General features: G+C 41.4%; 1 protein-coding gene across 1 annotated transcript in view; it reads left to right on the forward strand.

Moving 5' to 3' along the window:
- The first annotated feature begins 785 nt into the window (after positions 1–785).
- Positions 786–14,688, forward strand: part of LOC132545182 (uncharacterized) — a 68,966-nt gene continuing 55,063 nt past the window's right edge. Inside the window, exon 1 of the mRNA XM_060208859.1 lies at positions 786–1,034. Coding sequence (XP_060064842.1) covers positions 786–1,034 — 249 coding nt within the window. The remainder of the gene's footprint in view (positions 1,035–14,688) is intronic.

Consider the following 14,688-nt stretch of genomic DNA (forward strand, 5'->3'; position numbering starts at 1 on the left):
TGATATTCCCTCACGGTGTAGTGACTTTGACATATATGTCACGGTGCGGTGACTGTTACATACGTGTCATGGAGTAGTGACTATGACATACATATCACGGTGTGATGACAATTATATACCGTCATGGTGTGGTGACAATGATATACCGTCATGGTGTAGTGATTGTGATATAAACGTCACGGTGTAGTGACTTTGACATATATGTCACGGTGTGGTGACTATGACATACGTGTCACGGAGTAGTGACTATGACATACATATCGCGGTGTTGTGACAACGATATATCCGTCACACTGAAGTGATAGTAATACACCCGCCCTGGTTAAGTGACTCTGATACTCTGGTAAAATAACTTCCGATAGCCGCTTCGCCCACCTTGACGCCGCTGTCTCTGAAGTGACAAGCGCGTCGCCAATACTCCACACACGGCAATTGATCGTTGAGAACGGTCCCGCGTGTCAGCACTATGTGGTATGCTGAGGTATCTCTGCGACCAGTGCCCTGACAGAAGGTTCTGAGAATTTTCTTTGATTTTACCAAGTGGCTCCATTATAAAATGTTGATGCTGATTAATTACATTTTTTTTTCAAATATGTGTGTGCCGTCTCTTGTTGGAGTCAGGAGGAAAATCGAATCATGTTTACTTCAATGGTCAGTATAAACAAATAAACAACATCAGCAGAAACATGACACTCGTTCAATGCTGAACAGAGTGGAACCTATTCTGTGTCACCAGAAGTGTGTGCTTGTTTTTTCAACGTGTCTTTTGTCCGGAAGCAGCGGATATGCTTACCCGGACGGGGACAGTAGTACGGAAAAACCGTCGAAGGTCGAGCAGTAAAGGATCGACAAGGAGGGGTTCGGCCCCTACGGTTCTTCAACAAGGGGCCCAATGTCACTCCCCTAACCTGAACTTTCCTCCCGGAACCCGGACTTACCTCACCCCTCAACCTTCGCCATGTAAAAGTGTGTCCTTCAGTTTTAGTTCTGAGGGCAAGAATTGTATTACTCCGGATAACCTCTCTTTACGACAGGTGAGTGATTTATTTTTCAATCAATTTTATAACTTTATTTAAACTGACGTCGCACCTGCACTGTACGACACTGTCGCCTCACACATTATATAAATAACTGTCATCTTTCCGACGGTTAAATTACGCACGTACATACTAGAACTAAAGATGCCATGCTGTGGGTTAACGCAAGATTTTGTCGCAGTCGTTTTAGAGCAAAGAAACATATAAATGGTAGCATGGCTTATCAATTGTTAAAATTACAGATGTTGACAATGGTCCTGTTATGACATTTGGCCTGGTGGTGCCGACTATTTCACAAGTGTCGCTCATGATTATCAGAGCGTGCTTCACATGTAAGGGCCATCGTCGGTAATAGCGTTGGTGTCAAGGGCTATCGAGCAACAATCTTAAAAACACGTGAACTGGTTTAAAATGGCCAGGTAAAAACAGTACACATAGGAATTCATTTGTTCTATTCATATACAGTTCCGAAATGAAATAAAACACGCACGTGTCTGGATTTTGAAGAAATATAACCACATGCGTGAGTCTTGACATCATGGATGTGAAAGAATGTTACCTATACAGATGTCGGGGTTCTCATAGATGTCGGGGTTCTCATAGAGTGTTACGTTAACACGTGTCGGGGTTCTCATGGAGTGTTACGTATACAGATGTCGGGGTTCTCATGGAGTGTTACGTATACACCGTGTCGGGGTTCTCATGGAGTGTTACGTATACAGATGTCAGGGTTCCCATGGAGTGTTAGATATATAGATGTCGGGGTTGTCATGGAGTGTTACGTATACAGATGTCGGGGTTCTCATGGAGTGTTACGTATACAGATGTTGGGGTTCTCATGGAGTGTTACGTTAAAACGTGTCGGGGTTCTCATGGAGTGTTACGTTAACACGTGTCGGGGTTGTCATGAAGCGTTACGTAAACACGTAGTGGGGTTAACATGGAGTGTTACGTATACAGATGTCGGGGTTGTCATGAAGCGTTACGTTAACACGTATCGGGGATATCATGGAGTGTTAAGTAAACATATGTCGTGGTTGTCATGGAGTGTTACGTTAACACGTGTCGTGGTTGTCATAGTGTTACGTAACCACGCGTCTGGGTTGTCATAGAGTGTACCTCAACATGTGTCGTGATTGTCATGGAGTGTTACGTAAACACGTGCTGCGTTATGATAGATGTTACATGTACATTTTTCGAGTAAAAATGAGCGTATTAGTTCGGAAACACGAATGGTATTATCGGAATGTCGCGTTATAAGGATGGAACTGTTGCATATTGGATAGAATCGACGGCTAAGTGGGAGTTCCAGGTAACAGACATGGAAATCCAATATCCAGTGGTTACAAACCTTGGGAAAGAGATGATATACAACGGTTTCCATGGCAATGATAATCACAGATCATTTCTTTCATATCATGTATCGATCTGCATACCCGCTCTACTTGAAATAATAAATATAAATTACGTATTATATCTAAATATCAGAACAGCTGAGAGATAACAGATAAATGGTAATTTTAACATCGGATACTGTGTTTATACAAGCACAATTAAGGAGATGATGATTATCTGTGTTTCGTTTGCTCGTTTGCTTGTTCGTTCGTTCGCTCGCTCGCTCGCTCCCTCGCTCGATCGATCGATCGTTCGTTTACTCCTCCGCTCTTTCATACAGTATTTGTTCGTTTGTTTATTGATTATTTTTGTTTATTGTTTATCTATTTTTGGCACGAAAATCAAAAGATAACACATTGTGTAACGTTAAAAGATGAACGTTGTCTCCTACAGTGCATATTTGTTTCCTGGTAAAGTGGTAGAGATTCAAAAACATCGACAAATGTTTGGTCCGAAAACTCAAGGTATAAGAAAAGTGTGATAATGTAGATGTTTACATGACAACCCCGACATTATGGTGTTGATAATAGGGAGCACGTGGGGAATAAAGAAGAAAACACGGTGGAAAGAGGAGGTAAATACGAAAATAAACATATGAACGCACAAAGGTAAACACGGAGGAAAGCGTAAAGGAGAGAAAAAAGGAATGCATAGATTGTGTAAGAAACCGCATTGGGTGTCTTTTTGAAGTACAATATGATGCAACGGAATATTTTCCATGAAATACGTCAATTCCGTTCAGTTTGTACGCTTCTTAATTGAACCTGTAAGGCAAATGAGCTATGATCATTCGGAAGCAGGGTATTCCGGAAATAGTCGGAGACTAGGCATACGCATGTCGCGACCTACAGTGTGTAATCCACACTCTCTGTTTGGACAAGTGCTAATCCGAGAACATGTCACGTCTTCAGTATTTTTTTTTGAAATCGGTTAAAATAAAAAGTGAAAAAAATGTTCTCAGATGTATCCAAAACCAAGGAAAGGTCAAGTAAGATTCTTGCGATATTTGAAACGCATACAGCACATCAACGCTTCCCTTCAAATTGTAATGACGGCGCTTATTATTGGCCAATCAAGGGGATTTTTTCTATTCAATGCATTCAACCAGAACAAACTATGGTAAAATAAACGTGTAATAGACAAAATTTATTATTTTCTTTTATCCGCTTCAATTTTACTAACTTATCTTCAATAAAGAGAGAGAGAGAGAGAGAGAGAGAGAGAGAGAGAGAGAGAGAGAGAGAGAGAGAGAGAGAGAGAGAGAGAGAGAGAGAGAGAGAGAGAGAGAGAGAGAGAGAGAGAGAGAGAGAGAGACTGAAGAAACCCAAATTAGTCTGTTGTTCTTTCTGTGGCTGTAGATATTCTCATTTTCTTCAATTACTTACCATCAGCTCTTTCCATTCGGTGTTGTCTCCCGTGGGCACTGATCATCACGTGACCGTAGCCAATTGTGCAAACGCTAATTTCAATGCAAACACGCAAAATAACACTTGTGAAAAAATTCTTTTAATATTCTGCCAAATTCGTGAAAAACACACGTTCAGTTCAACAGTAATGCACTCTGGATGCAGGGAGACTAAAATCAAATAATCATACGTAGGGAATATGCATTGATATGATATGCATGAACATAGGCCAAAAGTGTACACAACTACATGTCATGAGGACATGTTCGATTTACAGAGATACAGGTCACATCGGGAAATCGATAAACAGTTTATGTCTTGTGTTTATGTAGACTAATCCTTACGAGTGTTTATTGTAAAGGCTTTGCACGGAAATTTGGATCCAAATCCTATTACATAGGTCACGTCAACATCGCCAATACATGTCACGTGACAGCACGTGTATCCAGGCTGCAGGCATGATTTACAAAATTTTTAGCCTTCGTGTTGCACGATAATTATTTTTTATGATATTTGTAGAGAGAAAAAATATTAGTTATCTATGTAAAATGAAGAAAATTGGAGATGAAATTCATCAGTCTTTTACTAACCGTCATATATTACTACACTTTGGCCCTGTTTTGACTTTAATGGTTTTTTTTTTGAAAGACCTAATTTTATAACTTCAATATTCTAATCAGTTGAAAATACAATTATATTTTAATCTCATATTGATTTAAAGAGAACGAATAAGCTCTCCTAATCATTACATCTACATAAGACCTACTCCCCCTAGACCGACTCTCCCTGAGACCTACTCCCCCTAGACCGACTGTCTCCAGAACCTACTGCCTCTAGACCGACTCTCAGTGAGACCTGCTCCTCTAGACCGACTCTCCCTTAGACCTTCTCCACCTAGACCGACTCTCCATGCGACCTAGTCCCCCTAGACCGACTCTCTTCAGGACCTATTCCTCCTAGACCGACTTTCCCTGAGACCTAATCCCCATCGACAGACTTTCCCTGAGACCTACTCCCCCTAGACAGACTGTCCCTGAGACCGTCTCCCCCAAGACCGACCCTCTCCAGGGCCTACTCCCCCTAGACCGACTCTCCCTGAGACCTACTCCCCCTTGACTGACTGTCCCTGAGACCGTCTCCCCCAAGACCGACTCTCTCCAGGGCCTACTCCCCCTAGACCGACTCTCTCTAGGGCCTACTCCCCCTAGACCTACTCTCTCCAGAACCTACTCCCCCTAGACCGACTCTCTTCAGAACCTACACCCCCAAGACCGACTCTCTCCAGAACCTACTCCCCATAGACCGACTCGCCATGAGACCTGCTCCCCTTGACCGACTCTCCCTTAGACCTTCTCCCCCTAGACCGACTCTCTCCAAGGCCTACTCCCCCTAGACCGACTCTCTCCAGGGCCTACTCCCCCTAGACATACTCTCTCCAGAACCTACTCCCCCTAGACGGACTCTTACCAAAGCCTATTCCCTCTAGACTGACTCTCTCCAGAGCTTACTACCCCTAGACTGACTCTCCCTGAGACCTACTCCCCCTAGACCGACTCTCCGTGCGACATCCTCCCCCTAGACCGACTCTCTTCAGGACCTATTCCCCCTAGACCGACTCTCCCTACGAATTACTCCCCCTAGACCGACTCTCCCTGAGACCTATTTCCCCTAGACAGACTCTCCCTGAGACCGTCTCCCCCAAGACCGACTCTCTTCAGGGCCTACTCCCCATAGACCGACTCTCTCCAGAACCTACTCCCCCTAGACCGACTGGACAGAGCCTACTCCCCCAAAACCGACTCTTTCTAGAGCCTCTCCAGAACCTACTCCCCCTAGACCGACTTTCTCCAGAACCTATTCCCCCTAGACCGACTCTCCCTGAGTCCTACTCCCCCTAGACTGACTCTCTCCAGAACCTTCTGCCCCTAGACTGACTCTCCATACGACTCAGTCCCCCTAAACCGACTCTCGCTGAGAACTACTCCCCCTAGACCGACTGTCTCCAGAACCATTGCACCTAGACAGACTCTCCCTGAGACCGTCTCCCCCTAGACCGACTCTCTTTAAAGCCTACTCCCCCTAGACCGACTCTCTCCAGAGCCTCTCCAGAACCTTCTCCCCCTACACCGACTCTCTCCAGAGCCTACTCCCCCTAGACCGACTCTCTCCAGAACCTACACCCCCAAGACCGACTCTCTCCAGAGCCTACTCCCCCTAGACCAACTCTCTCCAGAGCCTCTCCAGAACCTTCTCCCCCTAGACCGACTCTTACCAGAGCCTATTCGCCCTAGACCGACTCTTTCCAGAGCCTACTCCCCCTAGACCGACTCTCTCCAGAACCTACACCCCCAAGACCGACTCTCTCCAGAACCTACATCCACAAGACCGACTCTCTCCAGAACCTTCTCCCCCTACACCGACTCTTACCAGAGCCTATTCGCCCTAGACTGACTCTCTCCAGAGCCTACTCCCCCTACTCTCTCCAGAACCTACATCCACAAGACCGACTCTCTCCAGAACCTTCTCCCCCTACACCGACTCTTACCAGAGCCTATTCGCCCTAGACTGACTCTCTCCAGAGCCTACTCCCCCTAGACCGACTCTCTCCAGAACCTACACCCCGAAGACCGACTCTCTCCAGAACCTACATCCACAAGACCGACTCTCTCCAGAACCTACTCCCCCTAGACCGACTCTCCCTGATACCTACTCCCCAAAGACCGACTCGCCGTGAGACCTGCTCCCATTGACTGACTCTCCCTTAGACCTTCTCCCCCAAGACCGACTCTCCCTTAGACCTTCTCCCCCTAGACCGACTCTCCATGCGACCTCCTCCCCTGGACTGACTCTCCCTGAGACCTACTCCCCCTAGACGGACTCTCTTCAGGACCTATTCCTCCTAGACCGAATCCCCCTGAGACCTAATCCCCCTCGACAGACTCTCCCTGAGACCTACTTCCCCTAGACCGACTCTCCATACAATTTACTCCCCCTAGACCGACTCTCCCTGATACCTTCTCCCCATAGACCGACTCGCCGTGAGACCTGCTCCCCTTGACTGACTCTCCCTAAGACCTGCTCCCCCTTGACTGACTCTCCCTAAGACCTACTCCCCCTTGACTGACTCTCCCTGATACCTACTCCCCCTAGACCGACTCTCCCTGATACCTACTTCCCCTAGACCGACTCTCAAAATTACGTTTTAAAAACCTGTTCAGTGTTCACAGTCAGAAGTACTTATTCTTTACACGACAGGGCTAGTCCATTGCACTATGACAAGCAAATTCATTAAGAGCGCTATGTAAGTAAAATGTCAGGAATTGATTCCGGGAATGACATTCTTTTTTTAAAGGTGAGGGCTATGTCAGAACATGATGCGCGTGGTTAAGTTTAATTTAACAAATTACCCATAACACGTTTTTCCTAGTGTTTTTGTTTTGTGTGTTGTGTTTTTTTAACCTAGCATGTATGTATATAATCACTTACTTATATCGATCTCGCCACACTTACAGAGAGTACTGCCTGGACATTCTATCAATATTGTATATACACCAGTTTGCTCGTTTCTTATTCACTTTGATTATTTATCCAACGGACAGTTGAGGAATTATAAAGGGGATACAGGGATTTTTCAAAGTTTGCTAATTTGTTTTTCAAATCTAATATTTGAATTGTTCTGGTTTTTTCTGGGTTTTTTTTGTAAAATGTTCATTTCACTAAATGTAATTCAAAATTGTGACTGACATGACAAGTTCTACTTGCTTGTTCACACCAAGTTGCCATCAGATTTTATTTTCACCAGACCTTTATTTCAACTTGAGTATTAAGTACATCAATTTACTATTAGTATCATATAAAATGTGTTTTACTTAGACTGCAGAAACAAATATTCTGTAAATGTTTCCAAAACGGTAAATGCCAGACGTTGAGTAAGTGTAAAGAACCTTTATACAACATTTAAATCTCAAGCCGTGCCCCAGGCCCCTCCTTCCGCGATACAGCACCGTATGGGAAAGTACCCTGTTATCGTGTCACGTACTTTACGTTATCTTGTCACGTGGGCGTATACCTCCGACTACTCACTGCGACCATGCCAAGTTCAAACGGTTACTGAATATTTAATTTTCGTTTCATCTAAGCATATTCTTTCTGTTTCTGAAATTAGCGCGGGCAATTGACCGCCTTGATATTAACACATGCCAATGTTGATGCTGGTTTTATTAAAAAAAAAAAATTCCAGTGCATGAAAATTTGATGTTAAAAACGGGAAATATGATATCAAAAATGTTTTGTTATTATGCCATTAAATAGGTAGTTTTCAAAGCGTTCTTGAGACCAAGTAAGCAAGTGAGGAAATATGATGCCAAAATGTTTTGTTGTGCTATTAAACGTGTAGTTTCCAACGTGCGCATGTACCAAAGGGTAGCGGTTAGTTCGTTCGACGAATTTATATCTTCATATTACTTCAGCTGTTTATAAAAACAGGGGTTTTTATCTTAAATTGTCGTTTAACTGAACCATTTTACTTACTTCTTTTAAATAAATGGTAAGACTTATTCAGACAATCGATGTCACTTTCGGGATAAAAAGTGGACAATAATCACAATGCATTTAGTTCGTATCAGTATAGAGCTTGATTATGTCTCGGTTTCCCTCTTCAGAACATGATGACTTGGATTGTCTTAGGTTTACAAAGTGTATGGAACAGGAAACGCTTACCCTTCCAGAACGCGTGGTCTTTTTATCCCTGCACTTTTAATGAGTCTTTTAGTACAGTTTCATACCTAACTCTCAATTTGTCTGTCTTCAAATAAAATTGCGGTTTTGATCACGTGTTGGTAATTCTTCGGCCTTGACAATACTTTGAGGGACAATTTTAGCCATTGGAAAAATCAATGGGAAGGAAGGGAAAATGTTTAACACCTCTGCTATTTACAGAGGAAAAGACGATATTCCATTGATAAGAGAGTTCATACGTCAACAGCTACAAGTGCCTATACGTTAAATTTAAAAATTACGACAGTCAGCGGGTTTACACATGTGTTGATTTGTTCTGACGTTGTGTTGCATGCAGCTTAATTACTCGCTGAATGTAGTATGCAAGCACATCACTCTGTCGATAAGTGGATTTTAAAAGTCCCATGGAACATTTTATAAGTCATTATCACATACAATTAAATCACAAAATTGAGTTCTCCGTCGACTGTTGAAATTATGACTACGTCATGCTGTGGTAAACGTTTTAACATATATTAATGCTTATTTGGAAATTACTCTTTTCATGAGGATCGCCATTTCAAACTAATCTTCTTTATCACGATTGGAAGAATATCACTGCTGTATCAGTATTTATAAACGGGATCAAATGGATGACAGTTTCTTTTCATTTGACTACAATATCAATTTGATTTTCTCTACGTCACAACACATAACGTAATCAATGCACCTGCTCCCATAACGTGTGTTTATGTTCATGCACAGGATATCGACACACCTGCTCCATAACTTGTGTGTATATCCACGTACAGGGAATTGACACACCTGCTCCATAACTTGTGTTTATGTTCATGTACATGAAATTGACACATCTGCTCCATAACTTGTGTTTATGTTCATGTACAGGGAATTGACACACCTGCTCCATAACTTGTGTGTATATCCATGTACAGGGAATTGACACACCTGCTCTATAACTTGTGTTTATGTTCATGTACAGGGAATTGACACACCTGCTCCATAACTTGTGTGTATATCCATGTACAGGGAATTGACACACCTGCTCCATAACTTGTGTTTATGTTCATGTACAGGGAATTGACACACCTGCTCCATAACTTGTGTTTATGTTCATGTACAGGGAATTGACACACCTGCTCCATAACTTGTGTGTATATCCATGTACAGGGAATTGACACACCTGCTCCATAACTTGTGTGTATATCCATGTACAGGGAATTGACACACCTGCTCCATAACTTGTGTGTATATCCATGTACAGGGAATTGACACACCTGCTCCATAACTTGTGTGTATATCCACGTGTAGGGAATTGACACACCTGCTCCATAACTTGTGTTTATGTTCATGTACATGAAATTGACACATCTGCTCCATAACTTGTGTTTATGTTCATGTACAGGGAATTGACACACCTGCTCCATAACTTGTGTTTATATCTGTGCACAGGGAATCGACACACCTGCTCCATAACTTGTGTGTATATCCATGTACAGGGAATTGACACACCTACTTTCCTTGGCTACACTACGAACACCACCGTATCGTGTGTTTTCCTTGGCTACACTACGAACACCACCGTATCGTGTGTTTTCCTTGGCTACACTACGAACACCACCGTATCGTGTGTTTTCCTTGGCTACACTACGAACACCACCGTATCGTGTGTTTTCCTTGGCTACACTACGAACACCACCGTATCGTGTGTTTTCCTTGGCTACACTACGAACACCACCGTATCGTGTGTTTTCCTTGGCTACACTACGAACACCACCGTATCGTGTGTTTTCCTTGGCTACACTATGAACACCACCGTATCGTGTGTTTTCCTTGGCTACACTACGAACACCACCGTATCGTGTGTTTTCCTTGGCTACACTATGAACACCACCGTATCGTGTGTTTTCCTTGGCTACACTACGAACACCACCGTATCGTGTGTTTTCCTTGGCTACACTACGAACACCACCGTATCGTGTGTTTTCCTTGGCTACACTATGAACACCACCGTATCGTGTGTTTTCCTTGGCTACACTACGAACACCACCGTATCGTGTGTTTTCCTTGGCTACACTACGAACACCACCGTATCGTGTGTTTTCCTTGGCTACACTATGAACACCACCGTATCGTGTGTTTTCCTTGGCTACACTATGAACACCACCGTATCGTGTGTTTTCCTTGGCTACACTATGAACACCACCGTATCGTGTGTTTTGTTTTCATGGATAAGACAATGAACTTTCACCGAATTCCACGATTGCCTTTAACTTCGAGATGAACATTCTTACTTTGAGCCAGATTTCATTATCCTGTTTCTATGAGTTTTTATTTCATCTATTTATTTTTTGTTTGACCACAAATAGGGTGAAGTACTTCAAAATGATTCACTGATATTGTCTCGTCGAATAAAGAAACAAAAAACAATCTAACTTCAAATGCATTTTGTAGAACAGCATATTTTTCTGTATTGTAAGATTTAATAAGATATTATTAAGATATATAATGGACGCAGACTATTAGCCTCTATATCCTTACCAATAAAAAGTGACATGAAATCACGATTTTTTTATAATTACGTCAAATGGCAATGTATCGAATATTAGAATTAATTAAAAAGTTATTTGTAAGGATTTCTAAAAAATTTGCTTGCAATGACGTAATCATTTTGTGACTTAGAATAAATTCATACGTTTATTAATTCTGATGTTAATATGTTAATATCCAAAAAATACTGAATAAAAACAAGATGAAATAAAACACATGCAGTCACGTGATTAGTTTCATATCTAATAGCCATTGTATCACTTTCACCACCTCCCGGTCACTTATCGACCGCAGTTAATCTTTCATTGAAATCAAGCTTCTAAAAATAGAAAATTGACGTCTTCATTAAAGAGGACATGAAACAATGTTTTCTCGTTTCATTAGACATTCATACCAACACATCAAAACTTGAGTTTGGGTCGGGCTAGAGAATGTCCAGATCTTAATATGTTATCAAGGGATTAAAATTCGCTTCATGACGTCAAGTGAAATCTCGCAACTATGCTCATCAGTTGATGGTTTAAAATATTCCCCACGGAAAACTTGACCGCGTCCGTTCTTTACTTCTATAAATCACCTAGATCAGATCCAGGCCTAAATTTGGTGGAGCAATCCTCATAAAGACGATGAGTAATTTGATATGATATCAATGCGTCCGGGCCTTGTATAAATACATATTATTTACGACCCGTTCCTAATAACGAAATTTTAAAGATCATGCCTTTTAAAATGCGTTTCTGGACTCGAAGTTCTACACTGACATCGTTTGATGACTTTTTCCAGTGACACATTAATCAGGTTCTGAAAGAAAAAATATGGTACACTACGTATAAATATCTGTTAATTGATCACAGATATTGTTCCTGATGGTGCAGTTAAATTCTTTCCTGTGACGAGTTAGTGAATTATGGTGTTGGTCTTTAGATGAATTGGTGAATCATGGTGCAGTTTCAGGGACGAGTTGGGGAAATACGTTGTATTATCACTGATACGAGTTGGTAAAATATTGTCAATAGACATATTGTTCCTGTGACGAGTAGGTGAATATATGTGTAAGTGAGCGCAATGTAAAGAGGGCGAATTGTTGAAGGGATAGGATATTCACACTGGAATATCATAACCTGGATATGGTTACATGGTCAAATAAAAACTGACAATGGGCTTACCTGTCTTGCTCCTTCTAAACACTAACCCTTAAATCATAACCAAACCAACCTCACCTCGTAGTGGCTCTCACTCTGCCCAAAATTCAAACATCTCCTTGGTAAATCTCAGCCTCTTATATCATTTTCTATTTCAACCAATCCGAAAACTCCCATAACCTATCCAAATCAGCGCATTTGCACAAATCACACACATACTTATTAAAAGTCGGTTCATTGAATAGACATTTGCTAAAGGAATGGAATCTCGGATCGCAGTAGACATTTGTAAACTGAGATAGCTCCACCCGTATGACTGGAAGGTTCACAAGATGGGACAACAAAAAGATGAAAGTTAGTTAAGGCACCAGCACCAAAGTAACCAGAGTTAACAATAGCCCGGCGGACGGGACTGTAAACGTTGGCCCGTATGAGGGCTGTTCAATCTCGCACGTAAATGATCCTCCTGAGGTTATCGATAATAAGATTAGGCGTTTAACGCCGCCCAAATTATCCATAACTTCATTCGGCCATATTATCATAGTTATAAACTGTTGGACAAGGACTTCTGAATTTCCCCTGATCTAAAAGGGGAGCACCTCCTCACGTCGCCCGGCAACGGGAATAGTCATGGAGACGTGAAACCATCATCACCATCATCATCATCATCATCATCATCATCATCATCTTAACCTGTCTCCTGCATCCCGTTAAAATTTGAGCAAAAAGCCAGAAACACGAAGTGCAATTGATGGCTTTTGCATGTCATGGCTTGGGGAATAGAACTCCTTGCTTTCCTCACTTGAGCGAACACTCAATCAGATACCTAAGGTAAGTTTGTTTCAAGAGAAACGAAATAACAAAACAGATCAAGATCTCAATTAGTTTACTTCAATAGAAACAGCAGATACAATTCTTACGACGAAACACTTTGTGTCAGTGCCAAGTTATCAAGGTAGTGTCATTGTGAGCCCTATATTCTCATGACCCGTTCCAAAGAATCTAGCCACTCCAAGGAATATCTATTGACCTTGTACTCTGTGACCTATGACATTAGCTGAACCCTTATTAGTTGATATGACCTCATCAGATAAATTCATCTTATCAAGAACTTTCCGCCTTTATTCTCCCATCAACCTCGTTTTGGGTTATTTTTCCGGACCCGAGAGATTCACTTGGTGTGATATCCTCGTATGTTATTCCGATGATTCCGCGATGATCTCGTACATAATTGATGAATACCGATATCACGTGGTCACTTTGGACATTGACACTTATCAGTTATTCTTCTTAATCTAATATTGTTGAAAGCAGTGTGAAGCACGTGCATTCATCATTCTGTACGTTTAATCGTTCGCTTACCGTCAAAATACATTTTAGAACTGGAAAATTGATAAGATATTCCTTCGTCACTTTTTTATTGAACCATATACAACCAATCAATCACTCTGACTTAAAAGGAAATTTACCAATCATGATAATGGTCATGTGATATCAATCCTCAACAGATTTCACTCTCTTTGTAGGAATCTATTATTCATATCTTTTGTAAAAAGATATAAATGTATATTGCACAAAAACCATTTATATTTCTACAAGGATTTTAATTTTTAATGATATCTTAGGAAAACCAACATTTAAACCTACTAATGATAGACGACCATGGGTCTAACTGTTAAAGGTTATCTTTGCCCCCTGTATGATTTATTATCAAATATTTCATGAAAACTTTAAACTCCGATTTGAACAAGTAAAAAATTGAAGAGATAGATTCTTTTGTAAGCCGGAAAACACCATCTAACGTTTAGCGTAAAGTACCATTACGTCTTAGCAATTTCACTGTTGACTTAAAAAGATGTTCCCGAAAATTCGTAAACACTGTCTTCAAGTTCTAAATCCTGATCGATGAGATTCAATTATCTCGTAAAAATGAGGATATAAAACTTCCCCATCCGTCAGTCTATATCTATGTAACATGTATATTCTCAACGTAAATTTGTTTCTTCTTTTAATCATAGGATGCATTCTTACGAATTTAACTGACCTCCCAAACCTTCGCTCCAGTTTGTCAAAGCTTCGTTAAGATTGACCTGTGTATATGAACAAACAAAATGATGATATCTTTATTGGTTTATGCAGGCAGTTTTGATATTCTTAATTCAACTTGGGAAATCATTTTTTCGGTGACACCAATGAACCCAGACCAAGCTTTGAGCACCTGAGGCGAGGTTTCAAAACAACTGCCATGAAATCTGCAAACATTTTTTTTAAAAAGTGACTCTATATCCACGGGCAGTTGTTAATCAAAAAGTAATTTATACACAACAAAAACAACAACGGAGACAAAACTTCACCTTGAAACAGCCCATTATCACAATTATAATAATGAGATAACCACGCTAATCAAACACACCACAATTTACA

This window comes from Ylistrum balloti, unplaced genomic scaffold (assembly GCF_031769215.1).
Source record: "Ylistrum balloti isolate Yb309-2 unplaced genomic scaffold, AGI_CSIRO_Ybal_v1 Utg369830, whole genome shotgun sequence".
Classification (NCBI taxonomy): domain Eukaryota; kingdom Metazoa; phylum Mollusca; class Bivalvia; order Pectinida; family Pectinidae; genus Ylistrum; species Ylistrum balloti.